Source organism: Atheta coriaria, unplaced genomic scaffold, assembly GCF_025399875.1.
Source record: "Atheta coriaria isolate IRGN ID8LTWV9N9 unplaced genomic scaffold, Caltech_Dcor_3.1 hic_scaffold_4_pilon, whole genome shotgun sequence".
Lineage (NCBI taxonomy): Eukaryota > Metazoa > Arthropoda > Insecta > Coleoptera > Staphylinidae > Dalotia > Dalotia coriaria.
The window spans coordinates 10,165,688-10,183,104 of NW_027045446.1; the positions used below are offsets into that span (position 1 = coordinate 10,165,688).

Genomic DNA, 17,417 nt, shown 5'->3' on the forward strand with positions numbered 1-17,417 from the left:
AAATATAAACTTGTCGACGTGCACGCGAAACGCAAGAGACGTAAGAAGTAAGAAAAGATCATGTAGAACATGTACTCGTGTGTGGAGAATGAGTGTGTGTGCACACACACAGATGATCATCACACGTTCTCGCACGCTGGAAAGTTCAACGAGCCGAATATTAATTCCAATATGCTACGAAAACTGATCAGCAAGCGTCAATCGTTTTGCGGCTCGCACGCAAAAATAGGCGCAAGTCATTAAATTCACCGACAATAAACTTTATCACTGGTACGCGGTATTTCGAAGGCGTTGAAGGTAAAACAATAAACTGTTTATCAGCCTAGATTGCACACGAAATTGTTCAGCCGCTAGATAAACCGGCATTCGAATTATTTCGCGCATGTGTAATTATTTGCCCGAATTGATAAGAGTTACGTGGTGGTGGTGGTGGGGGTAATGGCGGTGTACGTCATGGCGATTAAAACATTCGATCTTTATCGCTGGTGTGATAAGATTGTGTGTACTATACCGACAACAACAAAGGTCAAGTGTGTTTCTCACAATTTTAGTGCAATGCGATGCGATTACAGACTCCTTGATGAAGTTGGCAGTTGACGCTTGACTGAGGAAGAATGGTGTGCGCGCAAGTTCGATTCTCGGCCGCACAGTTATGCGCGTTTTGTGTGGATGTAAATTTAATGTAACTGTTCATTTAAAAAGTCCTGTTCGTTGCGTTTTGCTATAGCTTACTATACCGTGTATATTATACGATTTATTTGTCGTCGTCTCACATCGACATTCGTCATGCGCTCGACGTTGTTGTTGGTTTTTTTTTTCTCTCCGGCAGTCAGAGATTTACTCGTAAAATTAAAACAGTTTATATTTTGCATTTTGCGTTCATCAATATTTTGATTGCGAGGTGTCCTAATCTAATCTCCGAGTACGTTGCGTCAAATTCTAGGGAATTATCGATTCAACGTACTCCTCCCAGGCAGTAGCAGCAGAAGGCTCTCTTTGTTATCCCCCAGCGTATTATCCCGAACGCCCCTTTGCCATTCATGGAACCACGGGGACATCCATTCGTATTGAGATCTTGTCGGCGAATCGATCCCCGTGAAAGTTGCCAAATCACCGCAGGAGCAAGGCAAAAGTGTCCGCATTATGTTTTCATACACACTGTATGTGTTTCTCTACCTTTTCTACTCGTCACTCGTCAAAAGTCAGCGTGAACTCAAACTCAAACTGTTAGTTCGAATTTGAGGTCATAGCATCGGCGTCAGCCGGAGACATTCGATTCTGCGTGCATGCATTAACATGGAGACTTCAATGCCGCACCGAAAGAAACTCGCATCTCGCGTGTTGTATATTGGGTTGCGGAAATCTACTTCGATAAAAATGGCAGAAACGTAAAAATTAAAATTAAGTTTATAAAGCAACGATAATAAATTTATCGATAAATCCATTGTGTGGGACAATCAGCCTTTACTGGTGAATCGAATTCTCTCATGACAATCGTAGGCGAGCTCACGGAAATATTTTTATTACGTGTTTATAGAAATTAATTAAAATAATATACAACACTGTGTGTAATATGTCGGACACGATGTGAAAATGAAAAGAACGTGTTAAAACGCGTGCTAGTCCGTTTGATAGTAGATAAAGGCAAAGCTTAGCCCGTAGTATAAATATGGTATACACCGGGGTTGTTTAAATATTCCATTAGTTGTGATTGATGCAGGGAGCGGTGCGAGTGTAAGCGAGAAATGAAACGCAACGCAGTCGGTAGGAGCACGCGCGAGGACGCGTCGACGACCGGAGTGAGATGGCGCACGTCCACCCACGGCGCGCACGCTCTGGCAACGCCGCGCGCGCGCCTGCATGCTATAACAGTATAACCGATATTGTGGCCGCAGGAATGGAGGAGAATGACTCGGGTCAACTTCCCCGCGCGTCGGTGCGACCGCCCCACTCTTTGGCGTCGCGCTCGCACGGACGCACGCTAATCGCGCAGCGCTACCAAGTTAGTCGATGCCGCTCTCTCGGAGTCGGAGCCGACGACGACGCGCTCACAGTAGCACGCGCGCTCTCCGAGGATTCGGACGGTCCACCGGGCGGCTCTCCTACGCTCCTTTGCGCCTTGTTTAATCCAGTGTGATTATTGATACACAGTCGAGAATCAGTCAAGAGACGATCGATGTTGTTTGTTGTGCGCCAGTGACGGATATTCGCTTCTTATGTTTTCGTTCAAATGCTGGGATACACTTCCTATAGGTACATATCTGCAGATTAAAAAGTTTCATCAAAATTCTGGATTTACCTAAACACATCGCCCGCACAGCAGCGCAATTCTGCCGACAACAAAACCAAAAAAAGAATATAAAATCGTGCATCAAATCATTTGGGATTATAAATTAATTTGTGCTGCGTGTATTGTTGCGCGAAACTTTTCCGAAAGTTTGCTCGAAACCAAGTGCGCTACAACAAAAATAAATAAACGCCAATTCAGAATAGACGTTTCGCAAATTGCAAAGTGAATTTAAAAACGTTTCGGCGTTGTGGTGGTGGTGCACTGTAAGAGTCTCTCTTTCTCCTCTTCGTTTTGGATATTTAGAAAGCGAATGCGAATTTAAACTATTTTCGTTGGATTTTTGGTTCTGTTTATATGCATTATTTGCGTTCGACTTGTGCGAGCATTTTGTTTTGGACTTTTTCGCGTCTCACCACACTGGCGGCTTTACCGACGCCGTGCGCACGGATGAGCGGATGAATAAACGTGGGAATGTCCTTTTTCAGGGACTGGTCGCCTGCAGGCGCCACGGCCCAACAGCAACTATCTGTCGTGACCACCGTGTGGGGTGTCACGTCGTCCAGCCAGTCGGGACCGCACGGAGGCTTCGCTAACGGCCCGGCGCATCCACCAACCAACTCCAATTATAAACAACACGCTCCAAATTATCAGAACACTTATCGTCAGAACGGACCAGGGTGAGTGCTTACAACATACAATAAAATCACGTACGGTGCGACCGAAGAACTTTCGTAAACTTTCAAGTTGCGCACCAGCGAAATGAACGTTAAATTCAAACTTTAATTCGATTCTAATACCACGCTGCGCCATCTGGTGCGTAACCAACGCACTTTACACAATTCTTTAAACTTTTTTGTGCGTGTGGATAATTTTTTTATTGCTGGTGATCTTACTTAGTTGCAAACATGTGCATAACACTTATTACGGTTACATATTGAATTTAATAAATTGTCCGTTACATTAACGTTGGAAGTATTCGCGCATTTGTACAAAAAAAACAACGAAATTAAATACGACCGCACGCGATAATGCGTAAATTCGAGTTTTTTTATTTCACGACCGAACAAAGCAAATAGTTACGTGTGTGTTGAGTGCCTGCATCGTGATGCATATTATCATATTATTATTATGTGTGCATTTATTCACATTCGAAGTTGTTTTGTATTCATGCGTATTTGATGCGCGTTAAGTTCGTTGGATTGTCGAGCATATGCCGCTCAGGTATTCACAACAAATATGCGACCAATTAGGGGTGGTTTCGGTGGGTAACAAAGGTGACCTAGTCAGGGCTGTGAATAGGGTGGCCTCCGCCGCGCGTATACGTATCGATAAAGGGATGGGAAAACAGACGGCACCACGAAATCAATACGAAGAATGTGTGAGTGCGCGCGTTTGCTCGCCAATGCGTGCGTGAGATGTTCAGATGTAAAAACGCACAAAAACGCGCACAAAAAATCCATCCACATCCTCTGGGTTGGGTCTGAAATGTCGGCGTTTTGTAAAAATAGAAAGAATCAGTCGATTTTTTCGAATGTTGAGTGTGTGGTGGGTTATTAATTTCGTCGACTTTTTCGACATTTGGACCGCATTTGGTCCGAACATTGAGATTATATTCTATCTTCAAGCGAGCGCGTAACGGGAATTTTAAGGGTCGTCGACAGACTTCCGAGAATATCGAGCGAACAAGCAGACACCGGGCTTATACCTGAGTGCGGTGGTAAATACGCAGCAACCCTTGAATGTTGTGTTGCCCATCTCAACAGACGGGCAACACGTGCGCGCCTGCTTTTTGAAAATTAAATACTTCTTTTCACTTCTCTCACTCTGGTGGCAATATGTTCAGCATTTATTCGGGTGTGGGATTTTTTCGGGAAAAAGTGGACACATTTTTCGGTCGGTATTATATTTTGCGCCCCTGATGTCGTGTCGTTTGGTTTACCTACTGCGCGCACACTCGGCGCCCCAAACTCACACGCATTATTCGTTAGCTTCGTACCACATTGTTGTTTAACGTATTTTAGGCGTTGTTGCGCCTTTCAATGACTGAATGCCGTGCGAACTTGCTTCTCGTCGTTGTGGTTTAAGGCAAACAAAAAGTTTTTGAATAAAGCGACATATTATGTACCTAACATTTTGACGTTTGAGCTGCGGTGTGACCGGCTGAATTGTTGGCGCGTTGAAATATTATAAATTCGCACTCCGGCTAGCAACCGGGCGTTTTATTAGTTTGTCATCTGTGTTGTTACTCGGTATGCACTCTTCTATAAACGTATTGGTAAGGTATTTACGTGTAAAAATAGCTTCCGACCGAGGGCAATAATTAGAAAATGTACTAAAATTAACCGAATTTCATTGGCGTGCGTCCAAATCAAATTTTTGTATTATGCAATTTTAGTTTAGCTAATTATTTCGATGTGCACCCGTTGATTTTGATTTGCTGAATTTTGTTTCGTGTTGTGTTATAGAGTGGGTAATTATGGAGCGGCGGGCGGTGGAATGAACGGCACCGAAGGTGGCTACGGGGGCGGTAACGCTCTTTCAACCGCGGCGATGGTAGCAGCGGCGACGGCGACAGCGACGGCCACCGCCAGCGTGGTGGCACTGCAGGATAACAGCCAGTTTGGCAATCAGCAATACCAGCAGGGCTACCAGCAGCGTATGATGCCGATGAACGGCATGAATCCGATGAACAATATGAACCAAATGGCGAACATGGGCATGGGTGGCAATATGCACGGCAACATGATGGGCGGCGGGCAGATGCCCGGCGGTGGGCAGATGGGACCCAAGATGGGTATGCAAGGTGGCGGTGGTGGAGGGCCTAACGCAGGTATGTACCACCAACGCCGGATGACACCCTACCCCACGCCGGGCATGCATATGGCCCAGAAACGAGGCCAGCAGCAGCAACAGCAGCAGCAGTCCTACCCGAATGGACCTTGTCCGACCATGAATCCTAGCTTTAATCCTAACGGTCAGTATCCTGGATACGGCGCTCGGCAGCCGAATTTCCAAACCCAGTATCCGGCGCAACAGCCGATTGGCCCCACCGGCAACTTTGGGCCAGTGCGTGGTAATGCCAATGTTCGGCAGAATACGCCGCCATACTCGCAGCAAGGGCAGTATTTTGCCAATGGGGTAATATGGGCCAGTTTCATGGCAACGGATCGCAGTATATGAACGCCGGTGCCAATAACCCACAATACGCTGGCGGCGGTAACCAATTTCAGCAGGAGGTGGCGATGCGTAACAACCTTGGCAGCATGAATTCGATGAATGGCATGAACAACATGAACTCGATGAATACCATGAACAACATGGGCACCATGAATAATATGAGCAATATGAATAATATGAACTATCAACACAGCCCCATTCCCGGCAATCCGACGCCACCGTTGACGCCGGCAAGTAGTATGCCCCCATACATCAGTCCAAACCCCGATGTCAAACCAAATTTCAACGATCTAAAACCACCTATACCAGTACAAAGTATGCTCCACCACTTTTTGTATTTTACTTCGTGAATGTGACTAACTTCTCTCTACTTTCAGAAGATGATGAGTTAAGACTTACGTTCCCAGTGAGAGACGGCATAATTTTACCTCCGTTTAGACTAGAACACAATTTAGCTGTTAGTAACCACGTGTTCCAACTGAAGCCGACGGTGCACCAGACGCTGATGTGGCGATCCGATCTGGAACTCCAATTGAAGTGCTTCCACCATGAAGATCGAGCGATGAACACCAATTGGCCAGCCTCGGTGCAGGTGTCCGTGAACGCGACGCCGCTTGTGATAGACCGCGGTGAGAATAAGACCTCGCACAAACCCCTCTACCTTAAGGACGTTTGCCAGCCGGGCAGGAACACTATTCAGATCACAGTCTCGGCCTGCTGTTGCGTAAGTTACACCTTTTACCATATTACTTTACCCCTGTGTTACATCTATTCTTTTTATTAGTCGCATCTTTTCGTGTTGCAATTGGTGCACCGACCAAGTGTTCGATCAGTATTACAAGGCCTCTTGCGGAAGCGACTACTTACCGCCGACCACTGCATAGCGAAGATCAAGCGTAACTTTAGCAACACCGGAAACAATTCTAATCTTACCGATCGGGACCGCGACGCCATCGAGCAAACAGCTCTGAAAGTATCGCTCAAGTGTCCGATAACTTTCAAACGCATCACTCTACCAGCCCGTGGTCATGAGTGCAAGCACATACAGTGTTTTGACCTGGAATCCTACCTGCAGTTGAATTGCGAGCGAGGATCCTGGCGGTGTCCTGTATGCAAGTGAGTACATCACCAATCAAACTGATCAAAAATAGTTATTCAAGTTGATATGATTTACTAAAGTTAGTTTTTTGCTTTTTTCTTCCAGTAAACCTGCGCAACTCGAAGGGTTAGAGGTTGATCAATACATGTGGGGCATTCTGAATACCCTGAACACGTCAGAGGTGGACGAAGTGACTATAGATAGCGCCGCTAATTGGAAGGCGGCCAAGTCGATCGGCGGTGCGAACATTAAGGTAAATAGGCTTCCGCGATTGCACCGTATTACAGTGTACTAAACGACGATTTGCTCTGTTAAATTAGATGGAAAACGAAGAGAGCGATTCCTGCGGCGCAAAGCAGCGTCTTAACAAGGCGATGTCGCCGGGCAGCATGACGCTACCAACGATGAACAACTGGGACATGTCCCAAGCGATGTCTCCTTACATCCCGCCCGACATGAACAGCATCGCGAGTGGTTCGATGATGAACAACGGTCCGTCGTACAATAATTCGCGGGTGGTGGCGGTGGCAGTAGCAACTACGACTTTAATTCGAATCCGGGCAGCAATGAGTATTCGGGCGCAAACGGACCCTTATCGCATCTCAGCGAGTCGGTCAATAACTTGGATCCATTAAACGCAATGGAGAAATCCCTCAATGATCAGGTAAGTTTTAATGGCCTGTCCTAGAAACATGGATTACAACTGAAGTAATATTGTTATTTATTGTTATTATTTTTGTCAATACAGATGCCGCACACACCTCATACACCTCACACGCCACATACACCGCATACCCCTGGTGGTACCCCCGGATCGGCCCACACGCCAGGAACGGGTCCGCCGAGTGTCCCACCCGCGCCCAACAACGACCATCATAGCACGGACCTCCCCGACATTCCGTCTGATCTGAATTTTGATCCGGCGGCTGTTATCGATGGTGAAGGTACAGGCCAAGAAGCTCTCGACGTAAGTATTTAATTTTTGTAAACAAAACTCGCAAAAGTCGCGACTTGCATCGATCAAAATGTTCACGGTGTTTTTTCCTGCGCATTTTAGCTTCTTCCCGATAGCGTGGATCCAATGGAGCTTCTGTCGTATTTAGATCCACCAGATCTGAATACACCGCCTTCGAGCGGGAGCAGTGCGGGTCCCTCGAACTCATCGACGAACGATGACATTCTGGCGTTGTTTGAGTAAGCAGTTCCTCGACAAAAATTGCCACTAATGCAGCCGGGCCTCAAAATGGGAGCGGTTCATGAGTGAGTGAACAAAAGTGTGATAGAACATTAATGTATAATGTGTTAATTATTGAAAAAGGTCTAAATCAAACTATTTTCACTGTATTATTTGTACATACCTACCTTGAAACATGGGTATATATTATGTAAATTATATCTAAACAAATTATATACCTACATGAATTTAAACATTACACTATGCATTACTTCAGCTCGTTTGGTACAGCGACGAAAGGAAACATTGAATAAGTAATTAACCAGTTAAAGTCAATCGTAAATGAATTTAAATCAATTAGTAAAACGCAAATTTAAACATAATTCGAGTACCAAACGATACGAGGCAAAGTAAATCGGTTTAAAGGAATTTTAAAATACGGCCAGTTTATATAGAACTATTTAATGAGGATCAAGTGGAGCTGAATGCGTTTGCGAATAGCAAGGAGAGGCGACGTTGAAATTAGATAGGGAGTTGGAACCAAACAATCTAGTACTTCTAGAGTCATTACGCATCTGTCAATGTGCATAGGCTTCTAAGTATTATTATCTATTGTAAAGTTTTGCTGCAATCCGCAATCAATTCCGTGAACCAAGTGCAACCGTACGCACACCCACACAAACCACACCCTCACATGACATCCACATGGGCGCATTTTTCTTTGTGACGAAGCAAACTTATTGTAATTGTTGATAACTACTATTTAACCCCATGATAACTGATAGATTGACTAGGCGACTACAAGTATTGTACGTTTACTTTAAAAATACAACTTAAGCATCAATTACACACGCAGAACACAGCAATGTAGTGCAATCATGGTGTTAAATATGCTGACGCAAGATTTTAACAACTTTCAGGCTCGAGAAAGATGAAAACTAATGTACCAAATTGATTTTAGTGTATGTATAATAATATGAGACAACCAACATAAATTATGTATTATAAAATAGTGCGCATCCACAATTATATGATAGTATATTTAAAAATTTATAATGAAGATGAAAAAACTCTGAGACTGTGATAAATAATATATGATTATATTTAAGATATGATTCAAATTTTATGTCATTTATACTAAGTTCGGCGATAGTAATAGTATATATCATGTTACTCGAAGGAGACAAAAGTAAAAATGTTCCTTTTCGCTTCAAGTGACATATAGGTATATGACTGTTTTTTCTTCAAGCGTTCCTCTAAAATGTTACAACTGTTTGAGTGTTCAGTAAACTATGTGTGTAAATGAATATTCTTGAAGAAAAAATGGTTATCGAGATGCGGCGACCCTGACTATCGATCGGCAGTTGACTCACGATTGATTGAAAAGAATCTGGTACAAAAATAATATTCACGGCGACAACAATTTTTGTGTGCAACAAAAATATATATTTTGTTTAAATCTGATTCACTGCGTTCTCCTTTATTTATTTTCACTTACCTGCGTGTGATTTTTAGTTTCGAGGGTCCAAGTTCCTACGTATTACGAACATGAATGTTTTCATTTGCTGCAATATAATACAAGTTCATTTCAACATCGCCCGCAAATGAGATAACTAAATGATAACTAAACTAATCCTGGTTCACTGGAATTGAATTATATTCTAAACCATATTGGATCACGATTTGCGTTGAATGGGCGATTGAAAACCAGAAACAAAACGAAAGAACGAATGAATCAACAACTCTAACTACTTGTTAATTACTCTTGAATGTGTAAATACAGTCTTCATTCAAAGAATCTCCGTATTTAAGAAAGCCTCCACTAAGAAATACAAACACTTGAACGAGAACGTTTTGTAAAAACAAATTAAATAAATAATAAATAAATAAGATGTTTACTAGTGATATCCAGGCTTGCATTTAATCGAGCAACAAAATATTTGCATTTCATTCAAGCTGTAACATTTCAAAGAAATAACACAACTGCATGCACAGTGATAAAGTTAAGTACAAAACAAAACGTTTTCTTTTCTTGTTTCGACGTTGATCTCGTTAAACGCCAGCCTGCAAGTCATGATAATTAAAACACAACCGAAATAATCTTTTGTATAACCGTAGATAATTGAAGAATTATGCACAATAACAATAAACAATGTATTATTAACTTGACACTTACTGGGAGCGCGACATTTGCAATGAACATTTTGTAATAATAAAAAAACGCAGTCAATAATAATAAGATGCGATAATGAAAGTTGTAGCACATACACACACAATTTTACCAAATGTTATAACGAAGATAACAACAACCACAAGAGACACAATTCAAAATAGACCAATGCGCATATCATTTCGATCAATATGAATTATTCAAAATTGCGTTCGCGTACATTGCGAAAAATCTTCGGACCAAAAGTGGAGCAACCTGGAATATATTTTACGAAGCGGAACACTCAACTTCTTTCTATCGGCATTGTTTATTTCATCTGTACGTTCAAACACCAGCAATTCGACATTGAACATTATAAGATTGCAATTGTTGCTAACACATTGTTGTAAATATTGTAAATTTCTTTAAGAAAATATTATACATGAAAATAAATAATTCACCATTGTTTTTTCTCCTCACACTGATAAAATTTCAGCAACTTATTGACGTTTCGGCAGTTGCATTATCGAAATATTCGGTTATCGTTATGCAAATGGTTGATTTGTTTGTGAAAAAAACAACTCAACTCACTTGACACCGCGTTGAATGGTAAAACGTAATAAAATTCGATTCGAAATTTTCAAGTATTTATTTGGTAACTTATGATATTCTATACTGCGAATACTGAAGAGTGATATAAAACGAAATAATAAATTAGTTGTGTGCTATATACATGCAAAAACCAAAACTGTTGACTAAGCATTTTATCCTTTGACTTTTTATCAAGTTCAGATTAAGTGATGGCGTGACCCGTCAGGTTGTATGTCAGCATTCTCCTTGTTTGACCACTGCATAATCTGCAAGTCAATATTAAATTGAGTATCATAATTTCTAGTTTCAACTAGTCAACATACAAATTCCCGAGATGCAGTTGGCTAATTCCGCCATGCAGCGGTTTGAGAATGTCAGTGCAACACCGGAATCGTCCACGGCGCACACAGGATCCGAATCGAAATCGCAATGTCTGCTCATGCAAGGCATTGCGCCAGGAATGCCGATTGCTGGTGGGGCGGCAAGTACAGATGTGACCAATAACCCTATAAAAGCAATAAATTCAATTCCAGATAATGGCGTCACAATCGTCAACGCCATTCAATAAAAATTGATTGAACTATTTTTTAAATTCTCACTGGTTAAAAATACACATGTTCCAGAAGCATCTAAGCAATGTAACATTGAAATTTGCGATAACGATAACACTCATACGTATTTACAAATCACTCATTCACAACGAGTAATTGCTATTTTTAGTGTTAAAACATATTTATTTACATTTAAAAAAAAGTATATCTTAACTTACCCACGAATATTAATGATATTCTTATATCCATATTAAAATTTGTTACAAATTAAAATTTGTTGTTAAGTCGACAAAAATCCACTTCTAAAAGACCAGTAATTGAGGTAATCTTATCTTAGAAGTCTGCTTTATAAAATTCAGGTGTTTTTTGAAGTACGCTTGGACGTTGAAAGGCGCGAAACAATTACTTGCGATTGAATTCTCACAGCACAAACAAGCTATGTAAATTGAAATGTGTGTTATTGCTTGGCGAACCACGAAGTGTGCTCCTGCTCGATTATATTAATACTCTAGACCGGACACATCATCAGATTCGCCATGGCAATTGTCAGTCTTTAATTCTAAATTACAGAATGTTGCTCAAACCGATACCCTTTATCTAGTTATTGCTCAGAAAATTATTCTAATATAAACAATTATTATTATTGCGCATGATTTGCATAATATCATTGAAAATATTATGGTTTTGAAGAGTTTTTTTATTGCTAGGTACACTTGACTGTTTCTAGAACACCCTGTGTATTTTAACGTTTATTGACGCAATATCGGGAATCAGATCAAGGATTGTATGTGTGAGACAGAGAGGAATAAGTTCAGAAATGCAACAAAGCGAGTAATAAATTCATTGAGAAGTTTATTAAAACGGCGTTCGCACATGAATTCGACTGATTAAATAGTATTGCGACTTGGTCCAGACGCCATTCGCTTTTAATTAGTTTTATCGTGAGATAAGTTAATACAATTAGAAGACATTACCAAAATAATCTTTATTAAATTAGAAATAAGGGAAGATTTGTTTGTGCAGTGTTACGCACATGTTTGGGTGCTATTTTTAGATTGATTATTGGAATTGTTTAATCTTTTGACACCGTAACGCATAAAACGCAAATTGTACTGCGTAGAATTGTATTACAATAATAAATATGTGCTAATATTCTAGAGAAAATATCTTATTATATAAGCTTATAAATAAAACGTCTAAAATTTAACATTATTAGAACATGTCAACTACGCATGCGCAAGTTTGAATTCACTGGAATAGTAGGTATTGAAACCAGAGGCCAGCGAACAAATATTTTCGTTTCTAATTACCTGTTACATCACTATGTACTATTTACTAAGATACTAAGTGTTCTCATCTCAACTCTTAATTTTCATTTTAAGTTTTTTGTTCTTCAAATTAGACAACAATAGGTAATACTCATGTTGTTTACCATAACAATAAATATTAACATATTTCTTAGAAAATAACTTTGTTTTTCTAAGTTTTTATAAAATTATAATTTTGATATACCATACACCTTTAATAAAAGTCAATAAGTTAATTGCTGTAAATCACCTGAGTAAATTTCTATGTTGTTTTTGCAATTAACCTTGAATATTATGATATATAAAGCTCCCAACATCCGCGAACAATTTACTTGTACTCCTAAATATACTCAATCACAATGAAGATTATTGCTGTTGTATTGGTTGCTTGCGGTAGGTAAAATATAAAATTGAAACATAGTCTTTGTGAAATTACAATTATAAATTGTTTTTAATTAATTTTAATATTTTATAGTTATAATCATGAACGCGGATTTATCACACGCCGAATGTGCTGGAGCTTGCCCAGCTATATATTTACCAGTGTGTGCTCAAAACGCCCAAGGCGAATCTCGTAGATTCTCAAATGATTGTGATTTGAGCAATCATAACTGCAGAAATCCTAGTCAAAGTAAGTTTTTATTATGCAAAAGTTTTTGATAAAGATGTAATGTTTTAAATTTACAGCATTCACTGTTACACCAAACGCAAAGTGTGATTGATTCAAGTGAAACTTTATTGATAAGTACTTGACGATGGACTTATTTGAATATTTTCTAATACCTACCTAATTTAGCATAAAAGGTGTTTGCTTGATATTAATTGTGATCAAAAATTGATTTAAAATTAAATTAATTGAAAAGGCAATACGTTAATTGCTATATCACTTCAGCTTATTTCTGAATACTTTATCATCTTCATTTTTTGACATTTAAGGTTCTCATCCACGAACAATTTACTTATAAATGGTTTTTTTTTGCCAAATTGACCACTTTTAAACCCAACCCCGTTAAAAGAAACAAAAACTTTTTACCATTGGAGAAAAATTTTTGGGATTTTCTTCCAATTTTTTGTTTAATATTGCTTCTCTGTGGAAGCTTGAGAAAATGTATTTCTAACACACATTTTGTGATTAATACAAATTGCAAAACACACTTTAATAGTTAATGTACAATCGCACAATCTTACATTAATTAAAAAAAATTAAATTCCGGGACTTCCACCCGTTTCATTCAGAGATGGCACTACGAGTAGTATGAACTAAAAATCATAAAATAGAATTGTATTGTTTATTTATATATTTATTGGCAAACATGAGCATTCGGCACGAGAATTTCGTTTGTTTTGATGAAAACAACTTACACTTTCTTATCGCATACCCGTGTGTCGTCGTTGCCATCCCCTCACGCCGCATGGTGCCGCATCTTAGTTAAGTTTAGATCGCAGGTAACGTACCAAATGCAATGCGTGCCTAAGGTCGCGTGCTATCGACGCACCGGCATTGCGCATCAATTGCTTTCTTATCATAAACTCTCGCGTCGTTGTTTGCACAGTTTGCAGCCAGTTTTGTGTCGGTCTCTGGTCGGTCCAGGCGTGTTTTACGCGACTCGTAATGTTTGTCCGGACTTTTACTACTTTTCAAATTCGCAATAAATTTAATCATCTTTCGACTATTTAATTGTATCTACTAGAGTAATGCTATTTACTATTTGCGCGTTTATTGTCCGGTCGGTTTTTGATCGCGCTAAAAGTGTATATTGCAACTCACAAGGTTTTGAGTTGTTAGGTGAATCGAATTAATATCGTAATATGTATTTTTACTGAGAGCGTTTTAGTCTCTTTGCACTGGTTTAATTTAAGAAACTGCAATTGTTTTGCCGGTGAGAGCATCGTCAGGACTATTGTGCCAAGTGTTTAACAATGTTTAGCCACGTGATAGTTACGCTATTTTTTTACTTCCACTTTACTTACCACGTTGAGGTTTTTGTATTTGCACATATATTCTAAATCCTTGAAATCATCAGTTCGCATAATTGCCGATCAGCTGATTGTTAAACTTTGGTGGACGATCATATTACACACAGTGGGCCACAGCATGTTGCAGCGTGTAATAAGTTTTGTGAAGCCTTTAAGGTTTATTCTTTCATTTGACGATAATTATGGAGTTTCATCACGTAAGTGCCTCAACAATGAATTGTTGGAATCAGCTCAGTTTTATTGAATAAAATCAATATCGCTAAATATTCTTGTTTCTATGTACGTTTACTTGCATTATAGCATAATATAGTTACTAGCTAGAAACTTCGGTAATCCTGCTACCTTTTAAAATTTCAATATAATGCGTACAAGAGATACACGTACGAAAAACGTACCTGTATCTTCGGAACTAATAAACTTTCTGCAAGTTTCTTGACGCCATATTATACTCCAAGAGACCCTTTGTACAATGCATTTTATTTCAATCTTCTATACAATTTGGAAGTGCCCTAAAATGCCTTTTTATAGTTGGCCACATTATGAAAATTTGAAAACATGATGTGGAAAACACCTTGTATCTCCTGAACTAATACACTTTCTCCAAGTTTCCTGACGCCATATTATAGTCCGAAAGACATTTTTTACGATGTATTCCATATCAACTCTGTAAACCATTTAAAAGTGCCATCAAATGCTTTTTAAAAGTTAGCAATTTTATAAAAATTTGAAAACATTGTGTGGAAAACGCCCTGTATCTCCTGCACTAATATATTTTTTCTAAGTTTCTCAGCGCCATATTATAATTCAAGAGACCTTTTTACGATGCATTTTATTTCAACCCTCTAAACCGGTTGTAAGTGCCATAAAATTACCTTCCAAAGTTGGCAATTTTCTGAAAATTTAAAAACATTGTGTAGAAAACGACCTGTATCTTCTGAACTAATTAATTTTCTTGAAGTTTCTCAACATCATGTTAGATCTCAAGGGATTCTCAACGCAATACATACATTTTTACCCTATAAACCCTTTAAAAGTGTTTTAAAATAGCTTTCAAACATTGCAACCAATAATTTTAATTTTTGGCCGAATAACAGGGTCGAACATTTTTACTTAAAATTTTTTGGTCGAAACATAAGGTCGAATTATTTCTGTTAAATTTTTTGGTGGAAAACAGGGTCGAAAATTTTTACTTAAAATTTTTCGGTCGAATTTTGCTGTTAAAATGATTTTGTCGAATTTTTTGTAAACATTTTATCGGTGGATTTTTTTAAATTTTTTCGGTCCAACTCTTTTGTAAAAAATTTTCCGTCCGATTAAAAAATGTCGGCAGAACTATTTTGACAAATTTTTTTGGTCAAATTTTTTGTAAAAATGTACGTTCGAATTCTGACATTGTAGAAGGACCATTCTTGCATCAGATTGTAAGTATTAAATTTCTTTATTATTTTCCTAAATAATTTTTGTGATTTTCTCACAAATTGATCCCCAAAATTGCATTTTTATATTCGAAGGACTAATTTTTGTTTGTTTTAGGGATTTTGCACCTGAGTCTGACATCGTAGAAGGACCATTCTTGCATCAGATTGTAAGTAATTAATTTCTTTATCATCATCCTATATTACTTTTGTGATTATCTCAGAAATTGACCCCCAAAATTGCATTTTTATATTCGAAGGACTAATTTTTGTTTGTTTTAGGGATTTTGCACCTGAGTCTGACATCGTAGAAGGACCATTCTGGTATCAGATTGTAAGTAATTAATTCCTTTATCATTTTCCTAAGTAACTTTTATGATTATTGTGCAAATTGACCCCCAAAATTGCCTTTTTATGTTCGAAGGACTAATTTTTGCTTGTTTTAGGGATTTTGCACCTGAGTCTGACATCGTAGAAGGACCATTCTTGCATCAGATTGTAAGTATTTAATTTCTTTATTATTTTCCTAAATAATTTTTGTGATTTTCTCACAAATTGATCCCCAAAATTGCATTTTTATATTCGAAGGACTAATTTTTGTTTGTTTTAGGGATTTTGCACCTGAGTCTGACATCGTAGAAGGACCATTCTGGTATCAGATTGTAAGTAATTAATTCTTTTATCATTTTCCTAAATAACTTTTAAGATTATCGTAAAATTGACCCCAAAATTGCCTTTTTATGTTCGAAGGACTAATTTTTGTTTGTTTTAGGGATTTTGCACCTGAGTCTGACATCGTAGAAGGACCATTCTGGTATCAGATTGTAAGCATTTAATTTCTTTATCATTTTCCCAAATAACTTTTGTGATTACCTCACAAATTAACCCTAAAAATTGCATTTTTATGTTCGAAAGACTAATTTTTGATTGTTTTAGGGATTTTGCACCTGAGTCTGACATCGTAGATGGACCATTCTTGCATCAGATTGTTATTAAATTTCATTATCTTAAATAACTTATGTGATTATTACACAAATTGACTCCCAAAATGTATGCTTGTGTGTTTTCTTTAATAAAGAATATTTTTAAGTTTATATTATAATTATTTCTCTTATTTCTACCCGATCACTTATTTAACGATCTCTTAAATTATTTATTTTGAAAATTGCATGCTAGTGCCATCTATCAATTAGAAACTACAACAACCGAAAGTTTTAAGCTTCGGCCCATCGCCACCAGAGGCAGCACATTACTAGTTGCCGCGAAAACTTTATCAGCCTCCTCAACTTTCTGCGATCCTAATATTCAATCTTTATTTCGTCGACTCTCAGAGGCAAAATGACACAAAATTTGGACTCGAAACAGTCGAAACTCAGGATTTGGTATTCGGATCGCAGAAAGGGTGAGGAGGTATGTCAATGAAAGAGGCGGTAACTAGTAATGGCGGGTAAAATGAATTTTTAAAAATCTTTATTCAGCAAATTCGGTTTTCAAATTCTGAAGGATCTCGACAACTAAGAGGGCTAGAAAATTAAGAACTACATAATATTGATCCTTGAAAAATTCCCTACAAGGTGGCTTCATTATTGAAAAATCATCAAAATGGCACAAAAAAATTTTAAAGAAAAGATTTTGTTATAAAAAAGGCAAAAGATTTCTCTTTTTTATGTTGAAAGTTAAAAGTTGA

The 17,417-nt window shown here is 38.6% G+C and overlaps 1 protein-coding gene and 2 long non-coding RNA genes across 8 annotated transcripts in view; 2 read left to right on the forward strand and 1 right to left on the reverse strand.

Moving 5' to 3' along the window:
• The window catches only part of LOC135791366 (uncharacterized), a 272,960-nt gene extending 256,136 nt beyond the window's left edge, over window positions 1-16,824 (forward strand). For all 6 annotated transcript variants that reach the window (XR_010548018.1, XR_010548017.1, XR_010548020.1 and 3 more), the window contains 6 exons: window positions 15,849-15,900; window positions 16,013-16,064; window positions 16,177-16,228; window positions 16,341-16,392; window positions 16,503-16,554; window positions 16,667-16,824. This is a non-coding gene — a long non-coding RNA (uncharacterized lncRNA). The remainder of the gene's footprint in view (window positions 1-15,848; window positions 15,901-16,012; window positions 16,065-16,176; window positions 16,229-16,340; window positions 16,393-16,502; window positions 16,555-16,666) is intronic.
• On the forward strand, window positions 1,997-9,204 carry LOC135791362 (zinc finger MIZ domain-containing protein 1-like). Its single transcript, XM_065301747.1, is given in 11 exon segments — window positions 1,997-2,253; window positions 2,776-2,967; window positions 4,756-5,425; window positions 5,428-5,782; window positions 5,845-6,191; window positions 6,252-6,583; window positions 6,672-6,819; window positions 6,887-7,082; window positions 7,085-7,230; window positions 7,315-7,533; window positions 7,624-9,204. Coding segments are annotated over 11 exon segments (2,769 nt in total). The 5' UTR covers window positions 1,997-2,230; the 3' UTR covers window positions 7,765-9,204.
• LOC135791365 (uncharacterized) lies at window positions 10,524-11,556 on the reverse strand. Its single transcript, XR_010548016.1, has 3 exons — window positions 11,250-11,556; window positions 10,804-10,986; window positions 10,524-10,746 (listed from the first exon to the last, which is right to left on the reverse strand). It is a non-coding gene; the product is annotated as an uncharacterized lncRNA (long non-coding RNA).
• Window positions 16,825-17,417: the final 593 nt, after the last annotated feature.